The following is a 24,989-nucleotide window of genomic DNA, read 5'->3' on the forward strand; positions in this document are numbered from 1 at the left end:
TCGATCAGGTACCATTTATTATTTATCCCTGTAACTGTGTCAGCATTGAGATATGACAGTTAAACCAGTGTTAAATCAATACAATATTTACATAGCACAGCACATTAAGCTTGAGACACTCACTTGGGGGATAAAACCACATTTTAGAACAGGACAAAGGTCACCATTATTATGTGTTTGAAAACAGCTATTTACAGGTCCCTATGACATAACTATAGTCTGTACACTGTTCCAATGGGGCAGGCAGAAGCATGATAGGCATTTATTTTGAGGGATTTTAAACATACGATTTGGAAGCATATTGTTATGCTACCCTGAATGCCATAAGCCACCTTAACATTCTCCAAGGTGGTCTCATATCCTAGAATGGCATGTCCAGCTGATACAAAACAGACAACACAACGTTTACTTTGTGGAGAACTTTTTACTCCTGCTATTCAGTCATCTGAACTTTGAAGGCAATTCGTCCCAGAAACTTGTCGCGATCATCTTCATTTTTTAAATTAGGTGAGCCCAGGATCTTACACTCAATTGCTATTTCTTCATTGGTACTGTTGGAGTTAATTGCTAGTTGAACAGCCACTAGAGGCTGTAAATAGTGAGCCTAGTAAACAGAAAGATGGGGAAAATATTTGAGATACTGGAGTAAGTGATGTGAATATAACAATTAGCATGAACAATTAACATTTAATCCATCAAAACAGTTCAGAAAAAAAGCTAATTAAGAACCCAACCTTTCAAAGCTCAGTCTGACTGAGATAAGACTATTTTTTCCAAGTTAGATAATCAGGTATACATTCTTCAAACTATTTCATAACCAATACATTCAACCTAATTTAAGTCACAGACAGTATCTTCAAGTGGTAAGTTACTTTACCCTTTTATTACACTGGGTTCGACTTTCTAGAAACCTCTACTTGAAACATCCTCTGAAACTACATTCTGCCTTTCTACCAATTCCCTCTTTTGTCATTTTTTTTCTTCTCAATTTCTTATAGAACAAATTTTTAACACATTTTGAAGTGTTTTTTTTTCCAACAGCATGTTTTACCAACTATTAGTAAGCTAGCTTCCCTTCCACCCTATCCCATTTATTTGTTCAAAAATAACGTATTGTAAAATGTGTTATCTGTTTGATAGCTTTTGACAGAAACCTCTCCTTGAGTATTTTGACAGTATCCTGGTCAGTCATATTTGGTGGAACAATTACAATTCTTCACTCCATTCCCTATAATAACAACTAAAATATAAGATGGAACACCATTATATTTTTTGTCAAGATAGTATGATTTCTCAAGTCCAATTCAATTAGGACAACTTGAATTTTCTCATAAAGTGATTATCAATTAAAATAAGAATTTATTATATACTTTCAGAGCAGCATTTCATGCCTATATTAGAGTCAAGCATTTCCACAATTTATTTATCATTTTCAGGTCAACAGTAGTGACTGCCAATTAAGTAAAAATACGTACTTATTCTCCTGGTGGCCAGCAAACATGGGTAATTCTGAACAATAAAATTCATAGAAGCTACTGGACTAAATAAGACACTGCATATCATACAAGTGCCAGCCTTAAATTTTAATTGAACAAAACCTTGGATTAAATTTTTCATTAACTTAAAGAGACTCTTTTTAATACATCTCTGTTACTTTCCAGCTATTGTCTCTACCTCTCTAATAAAGAAGGCAATATAGAATAGTCAAATTCTCATTTACAAGGTATGGTGGCATGGAAGCATATGTGCAAAGATCTTTAAAATGAAGGACTAGTAAGAAATACATTGACTTAACTACGTTGCCTAGGTGGAGGGTGATTTTACTCGATCAGAACATTTCCTGTTCCCCTATAAACTTCAAACTGGGAGGAGGAAACAGAACTAGGCAAGTCATCCTCAAAATTCTCATGTTTTAAGTGGTTATACCACCCACATTAAAAGTAGTAACTAAGTTTTCTAAAAATCAGAAATAAAATCCTTGAATTGGCTCAGAGATGTTTTCACATCTCTAAGATTTTTCAAATAGGTACACAAATTTCAATGGTGTTTTGAAGACATGATGCCAGAATGACCTTTTACTCAAAAAAAAATGACTGGGGGCGGGCGATGAGAATCAGCATCCTCACTAAGCACTACAGATTATCTGCAAAAAGGTGCATTCTCTAAGGTCAGGCAGTTGGGTTCATTGTGCTGAGCAGTATTGGGAAATAACCATTCTGGACCATAAAACTATGTCCTTAAAAAAACTTAGTACTTTTATTGCTACTACCTTAGCTCAACAGCAGCAAGATTAGTTGTATCCTCTTAACTCTTTTACAGAATGAAATAATTAAACAGTTTCACATAGATATAATATATACATTTTGTGGTATAGGCAAGAAATCAATCCAGTCTCTTGAGACCTAGTCAAATACTCAACTTTTCTCAACTATTCTTGCTGCCTTCTTTTTCACAATATACTTGCATCTTATATAAGCAAGTAATCCTCAAACAAACCTATCCCACATCATAGTGAGCACCAAAGAACATTGACTGAAAGACTCCAAAAAAAAATAGCAGTTAATTAAAAAAATATATATGTTTTCTTAATCACCTAAGTCAAGTAAGGAACAGCACTGAGTTCTGCCTAACTTAGTTGCTCTCCTTTCATAATCTTACCTTTTCATCAGTATAGCAGTAAGACAGGAATTGTATGAGGAAAGTTCTTTCTTCATCCCATCTTTGGTATAAACTATCTCCTGACAAGGTCTATCAAGGTCTGTTAAGGTCTACTCATGCTATATTTTGCTTTTCTTAGAGAAGCAATGCACTTATCCTATTCTGTCATTCCAAAAAGGGAATAGAGTACATACCGACTGCCTATCGTAAGCAGAGTTTGACAGTCCCTCTATAATCTGTTATGTCTAAGAAAATGGATGCTTTACCAGTTAAAGAATTCTGGCAACAAAACAGAAGACAGAACTACACATAAATTACATGAAAGCAGATGTTGAAGAAAAACTCCTTCCTCATTAAGAAAAGTGAAGAAAAAAATATTGTGTCAACTGCCGCAAATAAGTGTAGCGTACACTGGAAAAATAATAAGTGAATAGCTTAGTACCAAAACCTTTGGGAAAATATCAAACAGCTACTGTGGTGTCCTATGGGCCTAAAAGATTTACATTTAAAAAGTACTTTTTATCTTCAGTGGTGAACAGTGAACATGTTTATCAACCATGAGTAAATAACTTGGTCAATAAGAGGCAATATGATTTTATATCTCACAGAAAGTACAGATTTTCTGTACGTAGTTATCACAAGCAGATTCAAGGAAAGAAAATAGCTAAATTTAAATCTGAAAAAAACTGGAGTCTTAACTATACATATTCTGTGTCCATAAAGTAGTTATTTTACTTTGAAAACTTCACTGTTCAAGTAGATAAATATCAGAATACAAAGAGGGCAAGGGGGACAAGCAAAGACAAAAAAATATTTAAGATAAAAAAACGTTATCAGCAACCTTGAAGTGCTTCTTCATAAAACAGAGTGAAAAGAAAACATGACTGCAGAGCCACAAAGATGTATAAGCAACAGTACCATGCTGAATTATAAATCTAATATCCTGTACATAAGCCCCTAAGATCAACTATTCAGAATTGTATTGGGCTCAAAAGAACTACTTTAGTTTTTCTGCCTTCCCCTGCAGTCAGAAAGATTCCAGAATATATCAGTGACCAAAAAACAGCAGATGCCATAAATGCTACTAGTATACAGCCTTTTCTTCATTAGGACAGTGCCTGCCTTACTTCCGCTAAAGCAACTCTCTAGTCTCATCAAGAGCTATAAAATCTGTGCAGATGTAATATTCCTTATGAGTACTTCATTAAAACGTTCAAACTTCACAATCAATCTGTTTAGTACGAAGACCATCATTGAGACATACTCACATGCAAGCTTTTCCCATAGTATGGAAAGTACATTAAGTCAATCGAGCCTCCTGGAGGAAAATAATTTATCTCAACCATGTCTTGTTCCTATGATTGGAGATAACAACAAAATTAAAAGTTAATGTCTACTTGGATAAAAGTACAAAATTGGAATTATAATCCAATGATAAAGTGCATGATCCCTAAGGGGGAGGACAAAAAAAAAAAAAGCTCCAAAGTATTAAGGTAAGTTCCAAAATAGCTGAATTTTAGGCAAACAGCTACATGCTGCACACATCTGCTTCAGTAAAGCTTATTAATAGTAACATTTAAATTAGTAATCAAGTCAAGACAGCTCATATTCAAGTTTCCCTTACCAGTCAAAGAAAGGAGGAGGGGGGTATATTCATTGAAATTAATATAACAGCAGCAGGAAAAAAAAAAAAAAAAACATAACAAAACAAAACACCCACATATATAAGCTAAAATCCCATGTATCCACAAGCAAGCCTGTATATTTTGGTGAAGCAACAGCGCACCTATGTTTAGGATGAGATGAATTTCTGTTTAAAGCCAGGTTTTCAAGATTCAAATTTGTAACAGTACAACCCCAACCCTTCACAAGGAACTCTATCAATAGTGTACCATTCCTAACTTGTTCAGCTACCTTTGAAATACAGGCTACCTAAACAGAAACCAAGCTTTAAAATTATGATGTTACCACAGTTTGTGTGTCATCAGCACTCAGAAGGAATTACTACATATATACATGTCTTATCACTAGACTTTTCCCTACAATACCAAATCTAGCAGCAAGAAGCAGCTACCTATAAAGATGCTGCATAATTTCTGACTAAGGAGTCACTCAGTCTGTAAGATACACAATCTTTTTGTGTCTTACATATTCAACTGTGCTGTCCCTGACACATGCTGTCAACATAATGACAGACAGATCTCCATGTGTCTGTTATCTTTGGTGATAGGACGAGGGGAAATGGCCTCAAGTTGTGCTGGGGAGGTTTAGGTTGGATATTAGGAGAAACTTCTTCACTGAAAGGGTTTTGCAGCATTGGAATAGGCTGCCCAGGGAAGTGGCTGAGTGACCACCCCGGGGGTCTTCAAGAAACGTGTAGATTTGGAACTTAGTAGCATGGTTTACTGGTGGACTTCAGTATTCAGTTAAAGGTTGGACTAGATGACCTTAGAGGTCTTTTCCAACCTGACTGACTCTACTGTATACACACTATTCCTCAGGACTGCATCTTCTGCATAGCACACTATTTCAAGTTCACGCAGCAAGGAAATACACGAATCTCACGTGACTTTCTCTAACAGCTAGACATACTGCCATAATAAAGGGCAATGCTAAAATGATGGAATCACAGAATCAGTCAGGTTGGAAAAGACCTCTAAGATCATCTAGTCCAACCTTTAACCTAGTACTGACAAGTCCACCACTACACCATGTTAGTATGTTCTACATCTACATGCTCTTCTTCATGATGGTGACTCAAGCACTTCCCTGGGCAGGCTATTTCAGTGCTGCACAACACTTCCAGTAAAGAAATTTTTCCTAATATCCAACCTATTTCTTACATGATTTTTAAAATGCCTGTAGATTACATCCTTTCTGAATAGTATGCACTGTATTTATGCAGCTTACCTCCGCTTCTGCACCAAGGCCAAATATTTCTCAGAACATCATTACTTTTTCAGTGTAAATGACAATTTCAAAGTGCATTAGTAACTTTCATTGCTTTTTTTCCTATAGTACCATATACAATAGCTGCAATTTTAAAAAATATATACTACATAGTGCAGAATACAACTGCAGTAAAAAACCTTAGCAAAGGGGAAGGTAAAGAAAGATCAAGAAACATGGAATAAACCACAGCCCAGAAATACCTCCTCCTCCACCAAAAGGACATACCATACCAGATGAGTTTAGGGTATGGCCAGATTCTTGTTACTTTGAAGTCTAAATTATTGCAGTTCCTCAGTATATGTTCATTAAATATTTTAGACCTTGAGTTTGCAATTTTAATTACTAAGAAATGTTTCATTTCACCATTAGTCTCTATTTTCATTACAGCTCATGCAGCTGATATACTCATTCAAATATATTTCTGAAATAATGTTTACAAAATTTGAATTCAGAATGATGTAAGAAAGATAAATAGGAGTGGGGTCTTCTCTAATAGCTAAACACAATGCATGCATGCAGTCATAAACATATGCATTAAGCTATCAAAATAAAATAGCAGAGGTTCTTGGACATGCAACTGCCTGTCTCATGCAAATGCTGTGGATTGTTTTGTTTAATTAATAATAATTAATCCTAACTAATATCCCTACACAAAGTTTTAAAAATATAGCTAGCTGCATCAGTTGAAAAGCTTCAAGAACCAATACATTAGTGTCACTTTTTCTGCTTACCATTGAAAATTTCCACAAAGTTGCAGGCAGTCAGCAAATCTACAAGTCAGACCACTTAGTTGGACACATAAAGGTAGATTTCTACCTCACCTACAAGAGTTCTTATTAGGACTGTCTTAAAATAATTTTGCAGATGCTAAAATAATGTAAAAAGGCACATGGAAAGAACTTGTGTAAGAATGACTTATCATCTAAGAAGGAGTAATGGTATAACTGCAGTAGCCATTTAGACTCACGATGCAGTTTAAAGCAAAATTTACTGAAACAAGATAAAACAGCAATATCCAGGTTAGCAGAACCTTATATAACATCTGAGATTTCTTTCAGAAAAAAAAAAGGTAAATCCAAGGCCAAGTATGTTGACAGTGGCAAGGAAGGTATTTTTCATTCTTGTAAATTAGAAAGAGATGTCTAATACAAAGTCAAGATGATCTCTAAACAACAAAAATGCATATAGCTTGGAATTAATACTACTTATCTTCTCTGCCATTAAAAAAAAGTACAAACCTACTGATGTTCACAGAATCATAGAATGGTTTGGGTGGGAAGGGACCGTAAAGATTATCTAAATCCAACCCCCCTGCCATGGGCAGGGACACCTCCCACCAGCCCAGGCTGCCCAAATCCCATCCAGGCCTTGGGCACTGCCAGGGATGGGGCATCCACAGCTGCTCTGGGCAGCCTGGGCCAGGGCCTCACCACCCTCAGAGTAAAGAATTTCTTCCTTACATCTAATCTAATCCTACTCTCTTCTAGTTTAAAGCCATTACTCCTTGCAATCACTGCACTCCCTGAAATATAGTCCCTCCCCAGCTTTCCTGATGGCCCCCTTTAGGCACTGGCAGGCCGCTGTAAGGTCTCCCCGCAGCCTTCTCTTCTCCAGGCTGCACAACCCCAACTCCCTCTGCCCGCCTGCATAGCAGAGGGGCTGCAGCCTCTGAGCATCCTTGCAGCCCTCCCCTGGACTCACTCCAACAGCTCCATGTCCTTGTGCTGGGGCCCAGAGCTGGGTGCAGGGCTCCGGGGGGGATGTCACGAGAGAGAGGGACAATCCCGTCCCCTGCCCTGCTGCCCGCACTGCTTTTGGTGCAGCCCAGGGTACGGGCAGCTTGCTGGGCTGCAAGCGCACGTTGCCAGCTCGTGTCGAGTTTCTCGTCAACCACCACCCCCAGGTCCTTCTCCTCAGGGCTGCTCTTGATCCATTCTCTGCTCAGTCTGTATTTGTGCTTGGGATTGCCCCGGCCCAGGTGCAAGACTTAGCAGTTGGCTATGTTGAACCTCACAAGCTTTGCACAGGCCCACCTCTCAATTTTCATCCAGTATGTGTAGTTCTAACATGAAAGACTTAATTCTTTGCAGCAAGATCTCCCAACACACGTGAAATTGCATACCTGCAGCCTAAAACTAAAGATCCAAACCACTGACCTTCAAACTTCCTGACAGCACAATCCTTTCTTAGTATGTTTCTCTTTGTGGATGATCCTTAAGTCTACAGCAGGTCAGTTCCTCCAGGGTGCAGGAGCAAGAATGAGCTGTAATCAGTGTTTGACACTGCAAACTAACTGCCCTTACCTACAGAAATCACTGTGATGACAGCAAGGGGCGGGGGGGCATGGAGGTGTGGGGAGCATCCCCACCTATGAAACATGACAACTGTGATGTCACAAATCTACCTGAGGTTTCTCTCTTCAAACAAATCTCAAGGAGAAGGCACAGTAAGAAGAAAGAAGGGTCACCTCACAGAAGAATGCTTGAAGAAAATGTCTTTCTTTTTTTATGGTATCAATTTCAAAACGAAAAACTCAAATGTTTCAGGTAGCGAAGACAGGCAGGATGTGTGGTCAGAAGGCTGTTTACCTCATCTAATATTTGAGAGACTTGTCCTTACAGTTAATTTTTAGATTTATTTAAAAGTCAGCCTGTATAAAAATCAAGGCAGACAATTCTTCAGATTGCTCCCAATATGTGCAAAAATCAAATAATAATAAATATTTAAAAACGTTGGTGAAGTGGAAAGAAAAAATAATCAACATCTGATCCAGAGGTTAAAAAAAAAAGGTTTGCCCTATAATGAAGAGAACATGATAGTAGGATATCCGCTCTGCTCAACAGAATCACCTTTTAAGTAAATTCCATCTTTGTCACTCAGATATTAAAAAAATAAAAAATTTCTGATGCAAAACTTATAACTACCGGTTAATTTGCGTTTGTGCTACGAAACGCACAAACATTTTCATATATTCTATGAGCTATTATAGCCAGCAAGAGGCTTATTTTCAGAAACGAGTATCACCTGGACTTAGCTTTGTAACACACCCCAAACTTTTTTAATCCACATTTGCTGACAGTAAGAGAAGGAAAAAAAATGCTGCAACACAGCAGTTATTTAAAGACTAAGCAAACACCCTGAATAAGAGAACCAATAGAGAAGGACAAACAGCCTCTACACTTCAGTTTCTGTTATGAGCCAGTATTTAGGAGGCAGATTCTGTGGCAGTTGCAGTGTGATTATAAATTCATCAGCAAAATGCAAAGCAATTGGCTACCCTTCTCCACCTCTCCAATGTGCAGAGAAGAGGGTCACAATTCCCATCCTTACATCACCAAGTCCAAGAAGAGATGCAAGCAGTCACCTTGTCCACTACAGAAGAGACCATTACATGGTACATTTTTCCAATAGAGTCAAAGAAATAAAAACAAAACTGGAAAGAAGGCCGTGTGAGCCAATGTAAAGAACAGTGTAATCCTTCAAGTTTAAACAAAGAGTTTCAATAAGGGGCATAAGTAGTCAGAAGTTGTTCTCTAAAAATCAAACAGACAAAAAGTGAAAATGACAGTTGTTAATGGTGCTTAATGTAGTAGTAGCATTACAAACAGTAAATTCACCTTGAGAGACGTAACTACTTCCAGTGTGATGACAGGGAGGGTAAAATTCTGTCGTTATCTGCCTCAGCTACAAGAAACCTTGTGTCCAGTTTGGGATATTAAATTACAAAAAATGATAAACTGGAGAAGGGGAATAGTAGAAGTAGAAAAAGTGTTTCTTTGTTCTACGGAAACGAATTCCTCCAACAGAACATGTTTTAAGAACGGACACAAAGAAATGAGTCTCAAATAAGAGAAGGAATCAACTTTGCTTGCAACAGACTACCATAGAGAGATCAAAGCTTCCAAGGACTTGTCAGAAATCAAGTATTAAAATTTATGCCTACCACAGATATCTAGAATGAAGGCAGAAAAACTTGCGGTATTTGTCCCATTAATTACTGAAATTCCCCCGCCTATGTTTTTATCAGTCAACTCAATCTAGGAGCCATGACTATCCCTTGCTGAACCTACTAACTTACCACGGCTTTCACTGCTCCCCAAGCAGTCTAGGAGAAATATGTAGAAAACAGAGCAATTATAATAATTACCTTAAAACATTCTGTGTAAGCATTTGGTGCACAATAAATACTTATAGATTAGCTGTTACTACAAGTTGCTTGTATTTGATTTGGAGACAACTTTTACTTGAACAGTAACAACATCAGCTTCCACATTTTGTCTTACCCATCATTTATAAAATTGTCTAAGGTGCACTTGCAGCATGGAGAAAAAATAAAAATATAGGTTATGAAATGGGAAAAACATAACTCACACTAAATAAAAAATAAATAAGCATGACTACAAGTTATGCCTATGCATTTTCTCAATGGTTTAGGAAGTGAGGTAGCTCAAATACATCTAAAAATGGAAGAATAAAAGACTAACTATACTGAAGAAATTAAATACATTAAAACTAGACATACAGTAAGATGAAAACAATAAAAAAATGAAGTACGAAGTCTAACGGAAGAGATGGAAATAAATGTTCTGACAGCATTTACATTCACTTTTCATCTTAATCACAAGGAAAATTAACTACATGTTTATTTCTTACATTCAGAACTGACCTTAGATGTACACTGTATATATGGTTCTCCTTCAGGCTTTAATCCAATTATCTAAAGGAAAGAAAGTTAAAATATTTACAGACCTTCTTCCCCTCTCCAATTTTACATATCAAATTCAAACTTTCTCCCACTTACTACGACAGAGTTGATACAGGGAGCAAATCTGTCTAGTATTAATTTTCTGAAGCACAATTTTAGACTAGAACCAAGATGTAAAGTATTGTTAAGTTAAAGCTCAACTAGATAGTGGCCATACCAAGGATTATTTTCTTACTTTACATTAAGCATGTAATATTAATGACAAACCAATTAGCAGTTCAATAAACATACAACATCACTGGAAAGTCAGTTATCCATTCAGTAAAATTTTCATCACTTTGCATAGTTTAGGAGTTACAGAACCCGTGACATTCTAATTACATTTCTGGAACGCAGGCATGAAGTAAAACACACTTGACCTGCAGAATGTTATACAATCTGTTACATAGAACAGTAAGCAAAACCAAAGCGCATTTTATTCTTTAAATAGGGTTTTCAGATATCTTGATGCAAGTGATCAAAGCCAATACTTGTAAATATTAGAATGCTCAAAAACCCCACTTCATTTTACTCTCTGAAACACATGTATTGGTAGACATTTCAGTTAATTACACTATTCCGAAGGTGTCAATATCCTGAGAAGCAAACTGAACATGTATTTCAGTCCTTTTCAGCAGTGATATTTCATACAGTGTTAGTTGGAAATGCATATACTAAATTTTTTTTTTTTAAAAAAAAAAAGCAAGCACTTACTCTATTCATTTTCACAAGCACGCAGGGAGTTCCTTTAGAATAGCCAAAGGTCTTATCTTCCTTTCCAGAGCATTGTCCAAGCTCAGAGAGATTAAATCGACATGCCTTTTTATCAGCAACATCATTCTGATCAAAAACCTTTCCTGGCGTACAGTTTATATTTTCGGATTGCTTTGAATCATCATACGCTATGAAAGAAAAATAGTTTTTAAATCAACAATACAAAGCATACAAATAGGTAAAAATGCAGAAAGCCTATATAAACCTCTAATTTATAGTTATTACTTTTCTAGGAGTTTTCTTACAGGATTATTTTCAAAGTACTATGCCTCTTATTTCTATCTTCAACGCTTTTTCAAGTCTTATCAAGAATCATAGAATCATAGGCATTAGAAGGGACCTCCAGAGATCGAGTCTAACCCCAATAAGTGGCATTGTAGCCAAATGAAAGAATACAGAGAATATTATAAAAGAAATAAAATCCTCCTTCTAGAATCATCATTTTCTGTACATCATTCTAAACTAATAATGTATTAAAATATAAAGTGTTTTTTTTTTTTTAACCTGGAAACTAGGCCAGTTTTCCTTCGGTACTTTGTTTTAAAACAAACAGTTTATAAGGAACTTCAAGTATTTTAATGGCTAATATTAAACTACCTCTACATTTACATTGGGTAGTATAACTGATGTTATAGTTACATCCCAAGTTATTCTCACTTCTGCTTCACAAGTACATAGATCACTTTGTCACAAATGCTTACCTATTCACCACTTAACGCATTCTGTCTTGTGTACCCCCCATCCGCCTCTCATAGCTAAGCATACATAAAATAAAATGGGAAAAAGGTAATAAATGTTCAACCTCACAGTGAGTCCAAAACCCATTGAGCTGCAGGAGAGGCAGGTCATCATTTAACGTAGCATTCTTCCTAACCCCCTCTCACCTCCCCAGAGCTCTGAAAGAAAAGCCCATACCTTGTGTAGCTAACAAAGCAACTCATGCAAAAAGGTGCAATTCTACAGAACCTCCTCAATTCTGACTTACAATTTTTGAGGGGCTCAGTTTCCCTGTCAAACGTAGGTAATGATAATTACCTTTTTCTGTAAAGTATATACTTCAATAACATACTTGTCTAGAGTAAGCCTGAAAGTGTGTCAATTTTCTTTAGCAATTACTAACTTCAAGTTAAAAAAGGAAAGTAATGTACCCAACAGCAAGACGCCTGAACTACTAGGGTAGCTGCCAGTAACTTACTTACTTTCAAGAAATTTTTTAAGTGTAGATATGTATTGTGCATATGAATTGGCATCACTCTTGTTAAAGTAGAATTCCAGTGCAGTGTCTGGCTTTGGTGAAATCATAAGCCCTTAAAAAGAAAAAGTGCAAGTAAAGAACTGAACAACTTCTCATCCTTAAACCACTCTAACCTACTCAAAAATCATATCCATAAACTGAAAAATACCTATCTTTAAAGAAACATCAATGTTACCCCCATATGCCACAGAACCAGCAAGCGGTTTGTGTTTTAAGTCAGTTATCAAAAATCAACATCACTCTACGTGAATTAAGACTTAAATTCAATCCTGCATAAAACTACAATTCATAAACCAAACCCAATGATTAGAAATAGCAAAATCAGAAACTTAAATCACCTTCAATCAATTTTATTGATTCACTTCACATTTTGAATATTCAGCAGATTAAACTGAAAAAAAAAAATTTAAAAACCACCCAGAAAACCTTCAGTTAAGCTTATGCGTCAAAGCTCTAGGCAACACAGAATGAAGCTAAGACTTTATTCACCTCATAGACACCCACAAGAAGCAAAGTATTTTTAAGAAGCTTTATAATGCATAAAGATGGCTTGTAAGTTTTCTCAAACAAGACAAAGTTAGTTGGCTGTTCCTTCCCTCCTTCTCCTCAGAGAAATTAGAGGTAGTTGGCCTCAAGGAGAACACGGGATTAAAGCACCAGGCAGGGGCACGCCACAGCCAGGCCCTGGTAGCTACGAGGTCCCTGACGGACACGGGACGCCACAGCCTCAGGGACAGCAGCGCTACCAGTTCCCTGCCTGCCGCCCTCACACACCTCCCGTTGCTGCTAGAGCAGGAACGAACTGCAGAGAGGTGCCAGGCCTAGTGGGAGGAACGACTGCAGCATCCTGAAACCCAGCTTCGAGTTGGAGGGTGAAAAAGGCAGACACTGACATGGAGCTGGGGCTCCTGACAGAACATAGCTGCCCTTCTTCCCAAGAGAGGGGCAAGGAAATGTTCAGCTACATCTCAGGGACAGTTTGGCAACGTGGGAGGGAGGTCACACAGGCATGTGCTCTGCTGACACACACACAGGCCAGCACCAAGGGAGCTGTCGCTGACAGGGACACCAAATACTGCTGTCACCCACCGCGGCCTCGGCAGCAAACCACACTGCCCGAGGTTCAAAGGAGGGTGTATGACTGCTCTACTTACAGCACCTTAAGGTAACTGCTGCTCAATCCAATTAGAGCAGACCAGTAACCGCAGTTGTAACTAACAGTTCAGCGACCATGCACCGTTCTCTTCAATTATCGCTGAGACTTAAGACTACAGTTCCAACAAAAATAGATAGATAAATAAAATCAGGCCTTCTTTATACAAAATAAACATATCAGAAGACAAGACTGCAGTAGAAAGAGAAAGTTGAAGTTGTCCTAATGAAGGATTCTTAATACTTTACCACAGTTAATCAATCAGTAAGCTTTCGGAAAGAATATAGAAAGTGCCATTAAGTAGCCCAAGTCTATTGACATTTACCTACAGAAATATCCAAACTTCTCATGTGAAGGCAGAAATTACTATAAATACTTTGGGAAATAAGAAAGGCATGTACTATAAATTTATCATACACATAGTTTAGATTCCAAAATTATGTATAATTTTTTTTTTTTTTTTCAGGATTTCAAAAAAATTCTCCATTAGGAGAATTTCCATCCTGGAAAGCCGCAACTAAACACCTCTGTGACTGACATTCCATGTAAAATTACAAATACCATATTTGACTGCAAATTACTTTGCACCTTTAGTCATTTTCTGACCTCCACACTGAACTGGGATTCAAAAAAATACAAGGTAACTAGCAACAGGGCTGAAAAGTCACTTCAGGAGTTTGAGGGGGGGGTGGAAGAGATTGTTATTATCTATATACTTATACTGTAAACAAAAGACTTCCATGCTGTTTTTCAAAGTGAATGACAAAGTTACTAAACTAGTCATCAATGAAAAAAACAATAATTTGAAGAGACTCATTGCTTCAGGGGAACTTCAAAAATATCCTAAGAGGAAGGGACTGCTCCAGTTCCAGTGCATCACAATCTGCCTAGAGACTATGATGGAAAGGCTGCAGAAAAAGCTATTTGAAGAAGGATTGAAGCACAGACCATGAGAGATGCAGGGTATGGGGCCTTCTAGGGGAACAGAATTAGCAGCCTGAACATAGGATTATATCTAGGATTGTAACAGAGATTACATTATCCTACAATTCCAAGAGATTTAAAAAAAACAAAAGCCTTAAAATCATCTGCATTTGATTGATATTATTGTATTCCAGTGCCCATTGCAAGCCAAATACCAATTATAAAATAAATCAATCTGGGAGATTTCCAAATATGTTTAATACAAGAGTAAAACCTTTAACCTACGCCATCCAGGTTTTGTGTGCAGATTTTTTTTTTTTTAATAAATTAAAGTTTTACAGCCAGGAACACGACATGTTTCACTGCAAGTGAAAAATGATACAGTTAAGCTTAAGAGATAAGCAATTTTATTGTATTTAATTACTCATACATAAAGTTATCGTTAATAAAAATAAATTCAGAAATGTTTTAGAAACACCTAAGAAAAAGACAACTAGTTGTGGAAGACACACTATTTTACACTAACATCCTTTATGACATTTCTAAACAAAGGAAAAATCAATAACCCAAACTCAAGAGAGAAACTTTCACTAAGTTCAGTATTAAGCCATAGCTACCCACAGCTCTATTCACTACCAACATTCAGACTACCGCAGAAGAAGAAATGGTCATGTAAGCCACCTTTTTTTCATTAATTATTATTATTATTTAAACTAAGCAGATCATCTTTTTTTGTTTGTTTTTCTTTCAGAATTTAGCACATTATTAGCTTGAAAAGGCTGTACAGATCCTCAAGAATCCCTTATGGTCCAAGGGCACCTGTTAGAGATGGCCTGAACACCACATCAAAACAAAATCTGTTCAGAATCCAGAGAGATTTGTCACAGGGGCACAGCTGCAACTTGCTCACACACAGATTTATGTTTCATCTTAAGTACTAATGCAGCTGCAAGAGGGTGGTTAATTTTGTGTGTCTGGAGTTCAAAAAAGGAAAAAGTATTCTACAGACATAATCTAACTTTCACCAAAATATCAATCATAGAATGGCTTGGGTTGGAAGGGACCTTAAAGATCATCTAACTGCAACCCCCTGCCACGGGCAGGGACACCACCCACTAGATCAGGTTGGCCAAGGCCCCATCCAGCCTGGCCTTGAACACCTCCAGGGATGGGGCATCCACAGCTTCTCTGAGCAGCCTGTGCCAGGGCCTCACTGCCCTTACAATGAAGAATTTCTTCCTAATGTCTCGTCTAAATCTATCCTCTTTTAGTTTAAGACCATTCCCCCTTCTCCTAGCATTATCTCCCTGTCCTTCTCCATCTTTTTAAGAAACCCCTTTAAGTATTGAAAGGCCGCAATGAGGTCTCCCCGGAGCCTTATCTTCTCCAGGCTGAACCCTGAGAGAACCCCAGCTCTCTCAGCCTTTCTTCATAGGAGAGGTGTTCCAGGCTCTGATCATCTTTGTAGCCCTCCCCTGGACTCACTCTAACAGGCCCACAGCTTTCTTGTGCTGGGGGCCCCAAATTAATATCGCATAGCCATTTAGTTTTTGTTGTTGTTTTTTTACATGTTTGATCCCTAAGCCAAGTTTTTGTAAGATTTGAGAGATGTTATTAAATTTTCAGGTGGCCCAATCATTTAAATTACATGTAGAAATCAAATACTTATACATTCTCCAGAAACAGTATCGAGAAAAGACTAATCTCTTCAGTGTAAAGTATGCAGAAGCAGCTTTTAAACCTTTTGCAGTGCAAATCCTTTTATTTTTTCCTCCTAGTATACAGATACACCAGAATAGAGCTTAGAATGATATATTTTTTTTTCTGTGATACATTTAAGCTGATCTTAATAAGAAGTATAAAGACAGTGACCTCATTATACATTTTTATTTGTGCAGAGTTATTCTTCCATCACATTTAGCTCATTGAACCAGCCAGCTGTGGGACTAGACGAGCATGTACACAAAGAAAGAGGTAGCAAGACACCACTTTTGGCAGCAGCTACATATTATATAGATTTAACTTCATTGTAAAATCACACCCTTCCTTCTCTTGGATCCCTATGTAATATGTCAACAACCTCTGGAACCTACAGGCATTCCACGTTAGTTGAAAACTATCTTTAATACTAAAACTAAAACTCTGGAAATGCCTTCCCATCGTAGTCCTTACAAGCTCCTGAGCAGATAATCCCCATAACACAGCCCCCTCCTGTACTTTCTTCCAAGTACCAAACACTACTCACAGGTGGCTTTCCATCTGATCCAAGAGAATTGATCTAAAGCATCTCTAAAGCAGTTTGGTCAAATGATAACTCCACTTTTACAACAGAATTTTGTATGGATGCGAAGGGAAAATTGCAGTCTAAACATATGACAAAATCGACCAAAGAGAATTTAGAGAAAAAAAAATCAGCGAAAGTTAGCACATATGCACAAAGAGCTGCTGACTGAACGTATGCTATATATAACTTGCCTCATACTTGCCTCAAGTTTTTCCATTGAAATTTGTGACTGAATAATAATCACAGTTTTTCATAGACAGCTGCATCTTAAAAACAAACTTGCAAGTAAAACTTAGCTGTTAAACCAGAAATGGGTTTATGAAAAAATAAACACAGTGTTACCTGGACTAGAAATCCGGTCACGGTACTTTGGAATGTCACTGCTCAGTGTCTGAAGCATAACCCACATTGTGAATGTGAAGAGCGCTGCTAGGAAGCCATAAAATACCAGGTAGAATAGTAAGATCAAACCTGTAAAGAAAAGCTAAAATTATTATTTTTGTTTCAACTAATTCCAATTTCCTGTTTTGATTTTCAAAAAAGATAAGAGCAATAAAATGCTCAATTTGTTGTTTCTTCCCCCTCCAGGACCCTTGCCACTCCCAACGGTAGCTATAAATCAGCATGCCCCAGCATATACATGTATTGCACAACACAGAAAAGTTCTCTTCATACTTTCCGGCTCTCAAAATTTACAGGGTAAAATCTGGCATTTTGGTATCCTTAAGAGAGAAGTATTAGAAATCACTCTGGGCTGTATTGGAAAGCTAGCAAAGACGACTAAGCGAGCCATTCCAGCTCCATTTGTTTAAGGGAGTTACAGCTTTGCATCTGGAAAGGAAGGGGTGGTCGGGAAGATGAAAGAACTGAGTGCAAAGATGAAATTGTTATGCTGGATCAAGAACACATTGCAGAGGTGCACTGGTGGTATAACAGCATGCTGAGGACCTGAGAGCGCCCCACACAACACGGCACTCATTCGCACGTTCTTCCTGCTCCAGGAGACCCTCCAGGTGGAAATGCTTCCTGCTGCAGGTATTTGAGAACACACCAAGCCTTCTGCTCAGGCTTTCCAAGTCTTGGCCCAGCACATCCACCTGCTGTACAGATCTACCTCCAGGAGCCAGCAAGGTTCCTGGGATTCTCCAGGTACTACTCCAGGTGCTACTAGCTCCAACTTGACAACTCAAAGAGCTCCCCAAAACCTGAGCACATGGCCTCAAGTGAACAGCTTATTACATGACCATACCTCTCCGTCAGTTAGCTGAAACAAACTGCTAGGTGAGAACACTACTCAGGAAAACTGCTAGAAAACTTACTGTGATTAAGTGCTTTGCTCTTGTTTTATTTCAATTTATTTCCATGTTCTTTTTTTTTTCTTCCCCATTTTTCATTATGCATACACAGACATGGACTCTGGATACAATTTGTTTAGTGAAAAGACAATGTAACAGGCTTAGCTGAAGAGATTTCCAGAGAACTTGGTCCTTTTTCTGAGATATGATGCACAGCTCTCACTTAACCTTTTTAAATTTAGCACAGCTCAATTGTTTTAGTAACAAAGTTTTCAAACAAACGTATTGAATATTCTCGCATTGCTTGTTTTTTGATCCTGATGGACTTATATGTGTTAGCATATCTCATTAAAATTGAAAATTTATAACATAGTGCTTGCTACACTTCCTTGATTTTCTTTTCAGACCTTTTAAAAATATGTACCAATAAGTTCACTTAGATTACCTTTCAAAATGTAGGTTTATCTGGAGATAGTTCCTGACTGAAGATGAAGCATGTATACTGTTTGGATAGAAGACCTGGTAAATGATGTAAGATTCTACACAAATTGTTTAACTAATTGAGTATACAATACTAAGCTAAAGAAGAGGATGCCATTCTGTTTTAAGACTCATCACTTGAGACTCATGGACACATACATCTTGTCAAAAAGAATGGGTATTATACTGGTATGGAGGAATTTAGATGCTCGCACAGAGAGCCAACTACAGAAAAGCATCTTCAGAACCTTTCTAACCTGAAAACATAACTGAACAATGATGCAAATTCACTTTTTTACAAAATATTCTGTCAATAAGGCGGCTTTCAGGAAGTCCAAGAGATAACGCATCAAAATCAGTACCCATCACTCTATCACTGACACCCGACTATAAGAGAGACTCAAGTGCAGTACTCTTCTATTTTCCATAGAAAAGGGTAAAAAAGCAAAAGCAAAAATGACTGCACCCCAGCGATGCACCATCTCCACTGGGAGATGACAGAAGGCAGCCTCAGCTCTGGCTCCTGTCCCAGGAACTATGCCTGCATTTTGCACTGACATGTTCTCTTGTGCACTACGGCCACCAGTAATCCACGACTACTGCAGATGCAAGTACCTGCACTACTTCTAAAAAAAATCTGTATATTAAAATAATGAGGCGGTTCCCAAATTATTGTTACCATGACAAAAGTCCCCTGCAGCAACCAACTGAACATTACCAGATTTTGGTTTTAGTTTTCAACTTCACCTGTCGAGAAAGTTGTTTACTAATCTGCAGTACTCCGAAAGCGAGCAGCCATTTAAGATGCATTTGGGAACTACTGATATGTAATACATCACACGGCAATTTCAAGTTATGAAGTAAAGTACCTGAGACAACGCAAAACCAGCCCTGTTCTATAATGAATGAGGCAGCTAGACATCTATTGCAAGCTATTTCTAGGGCTATTTAGAAGCTGAAAAGAGCATAGCAGGAAGGCAGTAGAAATCCTAATCAACAAAAGCCATTACTAAAGTTGCACCTGGATTTGCAGTTGCACCAGTAATTTGCTTTACCTGTAAGCTTACAATTGCTGTAAGCGGATCCAAAACAGAGCAGTGATCTCCTCATAAATATCCGATGTATTCTGGGTATCACAAAACAAGGGAACAAAACACCCAACACTTTGGCTAGCTCCCATTTTGTTCCCTATGCATTAATCAGTTCTGGCATACACTTTCATCAAGCCATTAAAAAAGGACACCCTCCACACACACGTGTTTATTACTGATGATGTGGGCACGAGAGCCCACAGCAGGAACAGCAGCACCGGGGAAGGCACAAGAGGGCCCCGATGTCTGTGCACAGCCCCTTACCGTGTCCTCGTGCCAGCCGGGGGGGGCAGCAGTGACAAGGCCAGAAAGACCTCTGCTCTCCACCAGCCTCTCCCAGCACAGCAAAGCAGATGCATGCACCCCCAAGAAATACTGCTTTTAACCTGTATTTTAACATAACTTGTAACTGCACTGCAGAACACCGTGCGTTAGAATAAACTGCCCCACTTACGCTACTTTGCCACATTAAAAAGGGGAGGGTGGAAAAAAAAAGAAAGAAAGAGCCCTGCATCTTCCAATGGCACCAAACTAAGCTGCACTTTGTGAGCCTATTAGTATTAATTATCCTAAGCTAATCACAAGGAATGAGCCATAACTCATCAAGGAGCACAGCCAAAATAACTCCACACAATGCTGGATTTCTTGTCAGAGAACGAGATCTGCCCAAGTAACAGTGGAAAAGACTTCTCCATGTTTAACCCAAGGGAAATGCAGGCACCACATCTAACTTGCCATTCATTGCGGTGTGGAGTTACCATGCACAACCTGCAGGCTCTCACTATTTAACATGAACACACAGAGAAAACTATCAAAACCAAATCCTGCAATGCAATTTACCTGTAATACCTAGTGGGTTTTTGTGTGTGTGTGTTTTTTTCTTGTTGCAGGACATTGCAGTATCAAAGAACCTTTCATATCCTAACAATGCTGGTCAGCAACAGTCAAATCTGGAAAGCTCATATTTCTGAGCCAACACGTTGGTGCCATCGTTAGCTGGAGTTCATCTGCAAGAATCAGAGCACTTCTCCACAGTGAAAATTAGAGTATTTAACTCTGGTAAAGAGTCAAGATATCAAATATCTGGCCATGACAAATATGAGTTTTCCACTCTTTACATGGCAAAAACAACAAACAGCTCGTCAGTCTGGCATAAACCAGACTGGCAGCTCTACCTAAATGTCACACATAGGTAGATATATGCATGCATCCATGTAAACACACTCACAACAGGCCTTAAAGCAACTATTCAACAGTCTCCAAAACAAAGAAAAACAATGTCTTTATGGTTTTATGGATTACATGCTGCATTGATCTTATCACCTGCATGATCGTTCTTCAGTAACTTCAACTAGGGGAATTATAAAAGGTAAGCAGTGTTATTAGGGACTACCACCAATGCCAGCAACATTCAGAAGGCCTTTTGGTCCACCTGCAGATGGATTTCCTCCATCTTTCCTCCATAGGCTTTATACCTATGTATCTGTACAGATTAGACAAGCACTAATCATGTCTCATCCTTATTGCCTAATCACTTCAGAATTACTGTCTTCCCAGTTTGGGGAGGGGCAGGGGGAAGGAGAGGAAGAAAGAGGGAAGGAAGACTTCAAGAAGAAAAAAACCCTTGGTCCTGTGTTACAGTTTATTTCACAATAAACCAGGGATCTAGATATAACATCTCCAGGAGACAATAAAAATTGCCAAGTGAAACACTTGCAGAGAATCACAAAATAAGTGCTCAAGTGCAATCATCAAGCATTTAAAACACACACATCCCCAACGTACCACCAGAGCTTACTGATACCTGCAACGGTAAAAAGGAAGCTTTCCTTCCTCAGAGCTATCTGTGTCATGGTAAATGAAACAGTCTACTGATTTCTCAAATATTTATTTATTAAGATGTACAATACCATGGAAAACTTTAGCAAGATTTTGACTGCGGTCATACTCCTGGCTGTGCAGGAATTTTTAAGTGTTCTGTCCATCTGCCATGACACAAAAAATAGCACTGTCTCTGTAAGATTCACAGCTTGGGTGTGCAAGTGTTTCTACTGCAATGGTAGACAGTGATCCCAGTACATTTAACACTATGCTACCTGTGAAGGAAGCTAAATCACACCAAAACCCTGCTCAAACACTAAATGAACAGAGAAGAACCAAGTCAGAAAAGCAGTTAAAACTTTGACAGCACTGTATGTCCCAGCAAGAACACAGTGAAAACTAAACAGAAGCAAATCTAGATCTTGTGGCTTTTGTTGTTTTTATTTTGTTTTGCTTTGTTGTTTTTTCATTTCAAGCACATATTTGTGTACTGAAGGATACCGCTAAGCACTCAAGACTATTCAGTAGGCCAGAATTTATATGTAGTCCAAGAGAATATCATCCCTACCTTGAACACCCTGACATGGCCAGCTTTACAGAAAGGCTTCAACAGGCTTGGCATAACCCCCAGCGTGACCACAAAGTACTGCCTGCCTGCAGCAATGACCTCACCCCGTGCTCCTGCTGTAACTGCACACAGGCACAGCACCTTGCCATTACATGTAGAACAAGATGCTAATCTTCTTTTTACTTACAGGAAGGACCCACGTGGCAGTGCTCCAAGTTCTCCTTTCTTTGCCCTGCCCGATGACAGCCTGTGCACAGCCCCGGGACTGATCCTCCCTCTCTGTGTGCAGCTGGGAACAGACTTCAGCCATCCATAGTCTATTTCCAGCATTTCATTGTGCTTGTATTATTCCATTCAATTTAATGACAGAGTTAAAACAACCAGAAAACTATGACATTTGGATACCAGTTTGTGAAAGATTCAAACTGAATTAGCCCTCAGGTCTGCAAAACGCACAAATCCTCTATTTCTTACAACAGGAGGAGACTTAGTGCAGCCTGTTTACCAACCTGTAAAAGGCAACTCTTCACAAAACTCTAAGGGCAACACACTTCTGTAATGTAACAAAAGAGCAGAGAGTAAAACAGAATCTGTTTGTGCTAAATCTTTTTAAAAATCCTGGTGTAGAAATGGCAAATAAGGCCAAGTACCCCAATGCCAAGGTACTCCGATGCGCAGAGAAGCACTGCCTTGCAGTCACAATTTTGATAAACCTCCAGGACTGCCTCAGACCAGGGCAATACATACATGCACTGCAAACAGCTATTTAACAGTTTTTCTACTGTTACTGTCTCATTTCTGGGAGGAAGCTGTCTTGAGACAAAAGAAACGCACAAGGAAGAATCAGAGCCAACTGAATTCTTACCACGCTGTCCCTGGAGACGCCACAGCCCAGCAGACAGGCAGCCAGAGCTCACTTCTCCTGCCTCCCTGCTTTTCACAGGGGAGCTCAGCAAGAGCAAGGGAACAACAGTCAGTGAGCCTGCTCTAAGCTCACATCAGTGATCCAAGAGCAGAAGCGAGACCAAACCCTGCACGTTCTCCTGTAGCAGAGTCACTCAACAAGTGCTCTGCAATTAAAAACAAAACAAAAAACCTGCTACTTTCATCTTTGTGGATGCTTTTGAGACTGGGATATCAAGCACTAAAATCCCCAAAACAGACAAAAATTATTATTTATTTAATATATGCAAATAAATAAATTAGATAAGCACAAGGCGTTACTTGCAAAATGCCAGGACAAATATTGACAAAAAAAACATACGCTAACAATTTATAGTGTTGTTGGGCAGTCACCTCTCAACGTATACCTCAGGAAAAGGTACATCATAAACCCAGTGTCAACCACCTAAACCACTTAAGAAAGCTAATTAAGCAAGATCATCCAAACTGCTATCTAGGTCTGTATATACTTTCTCGATGTGGAAAAACATCTTCTATCAAGTGAGCTGGCTGTAAAACAACATAGCAGCTCAATTACCCACTAAGTTAGTCCTATCAATTTCAAGTGTTATCTCTTGGCCTTGGACTAGCATGAGCTAGTAACGTTGTGATTTATCCTCTCAGATAGGTTTGAACAGAGAAGGTTGTTTCAGTATCTTTTTTTTTTTTTTTTTTTGAGTCACAAGCTATTTCTGATGTGCCCACAGCCTTTGTGCCTGTCAGATTCACGACACAAACAGACTTCTGCAAACCATACACCCATTCATCCAACCCACGCACTTCAGGAAACCTGCCTGCGCAGAGAGATCACTAGACGACAGCATAGTGGAAATTTCCTCTCCTTTGCTATTCAACTGGCAGAGCCGCTCGCAAGCTCTTATTTCCATCTGAATGGAGGAGAACTCCTGTCAGAGCTAGGGCCCTCTCCTGATAGACGGAGCCACTCTCCGCAGAGGCTGCACGCCCCATGCGCAGCCTGCCGAAGGCTCCTCCTCGCCGTTTCAACATTAGTATTCATTAAGGTTGTGTCAGGGCCAAGGATGCGTTGGCCTGCTCCTCCACGCCATGCTGAGCCTCTTGTTGGTTTTATAAGCACAGCTACGAAGCATCCCGACAACATCCAAGTCCCGGGAGGCGACGCAGCGTTTTCTGAAGTCAGTAAATACGTCCCGCGAGGGCTGAAGAAACATCCTTATACTAAGCGTTTACACGAGCGTCTAACATGAGAAAACATACTGAGGAAACCCAAATACTTTTACTGGAAGGGACGCGATGACGATAGCAGGCTTTGCAGCTCAGAAGGAACGCTACCTGAGAGGGGGCAACAAGCGCTGCCTCCGGCGGGCCGACTACGGAGCCTTCATCTTGTGTAAGGGACCGAGAGACCTCAGGAGCCCTGAACGGGAGGAAATGAAGCGCCAAGCACATGCCGCTGTGCCGCAGGCCCTCGGAGCCGGCCGTTCGGCTCCTCGCCCCGCGCCTGGCTGCACAAAGGCGCCGCTCGCTCGGCCCGACGGGCGCGGCCGCCCCGGTGGGCGACCGGCGGCGGGGGGACCGGTCCCCTACGGCCCCCCCCGAACCCCCCGGTGCGGCCAGGCGGGGCGAGGCCGGCGGCATCTGCCTGCTGCGGCGGCGGGAGCTGAGTCAGCGGGGGCGCCCCGGCACCCCCCCGGCACCATCCCCCGTTAGGGACCGGTCGCGTCGCCCCCCGCTCACCCCAGCTCTTGGCCGTGCGCCCCAGGAACTCGCCGCTGTCCGGGTTGTAGACGAACTGCCGCCACTCGGCCACGCTCTGCCGGAACGGCTTCTTTGCCTCCTTGGTCATGGCGGGGCCGCGTCGCGGGCTCGCTCGGTGTGAGCGCTCCCCGGGCGGAGAGAGCGGCGGCAAGGAAGGACGCAGGGAGGAGGGAGCGGCCGCCGGCTGCCAGCCGCTAAGTAACCGTCGCCGCGGCGCCCGGCGGGAGAGCGGCCGCGGGGGCAGGCAGCGGGGGCAGGCAGCAGGGGCAGGCCCGCAGCGCCGCGCCCTCCCCGCCGCCGCGCCGAGGCGG

General features: G+C 39.9%; 1 protein-coding gene across 4 annotated transcripts; it reads right to left on the reverse strand.

Moving 5' to 3' along the window:
* Nucleotides 1–24,989, reverse strand: ATP1B3 (ATPase Na+/K+ transporting subunit beta 3). Of its 4 annotated transcripts, XM_040567218.1 has the most exons (8): nt 24,658–24,989; nt 17,087–17,215; nt 12,328–12,435; nt 11,069–11,256; nt 10,277–10,327; nt 9,689–9,715; nt 3,927–4,013; nt 1–604 (listed from the first exon to the last, which is right to left on the reverse strand). In XM_040567218.1, the coding sequence occupies exons 1-8, from the start codon at nt 24,764–24,766 to the stop codon at nt 434–436; spliced, it is 870 nt and encodes a 289-aa protein (XP_040423152.1). In that variant the 5' UTR covers nt 24,767–24,989; the 3' UTR covers nt 1–433. The 4 variants fall into 4 exon arrangements, with proteins under 4 accessions (XP_040423152.1, XP_040423154.1, XP_040423153.1 ...); XM_040567220.1 differs by lacking the exon at nt 12,328–12,435; XM_040567219.1 differs by lacking the exon at nt 9,689–9,715.

Source organism: Cygnus olor, chromosome 9, assembly GCF_009769625.2.
Source record: "Cygnus olor isolate bCygOlo1 chromosome 9, bCygOlo1.pri.v2, whole genome shotgun sequence".
NCBI lineage: Eukaryota > Metazoa > Chordata > Aves > Anseriformes > Anatidae > Cygnus > Cygnus olor.

Coding starts and splice junctions, on each gene's coding strand:
- ATP1B3 (XM_040567218.1), bottom strand. CDS start 24,766: ATGACCAAGGAGGCAAAGAAGCCGTTCCGGCAGAGCGTGGCCGAGTGG. Junction 11,257..12,327: donor ACTTAAAAAATTTCTTGAAA/GTAAGTAAGTTA, acceptor TTTCTTTCATAG/CGTATGATGATTCAAAGCAA. Junction 605..3,926: donor ACTATGGGAAAAGCTTGCAT/GTGAGTATGTCT, acceptor TCTGTTTACTAG/GCTCACTATTTACAGCCTCT.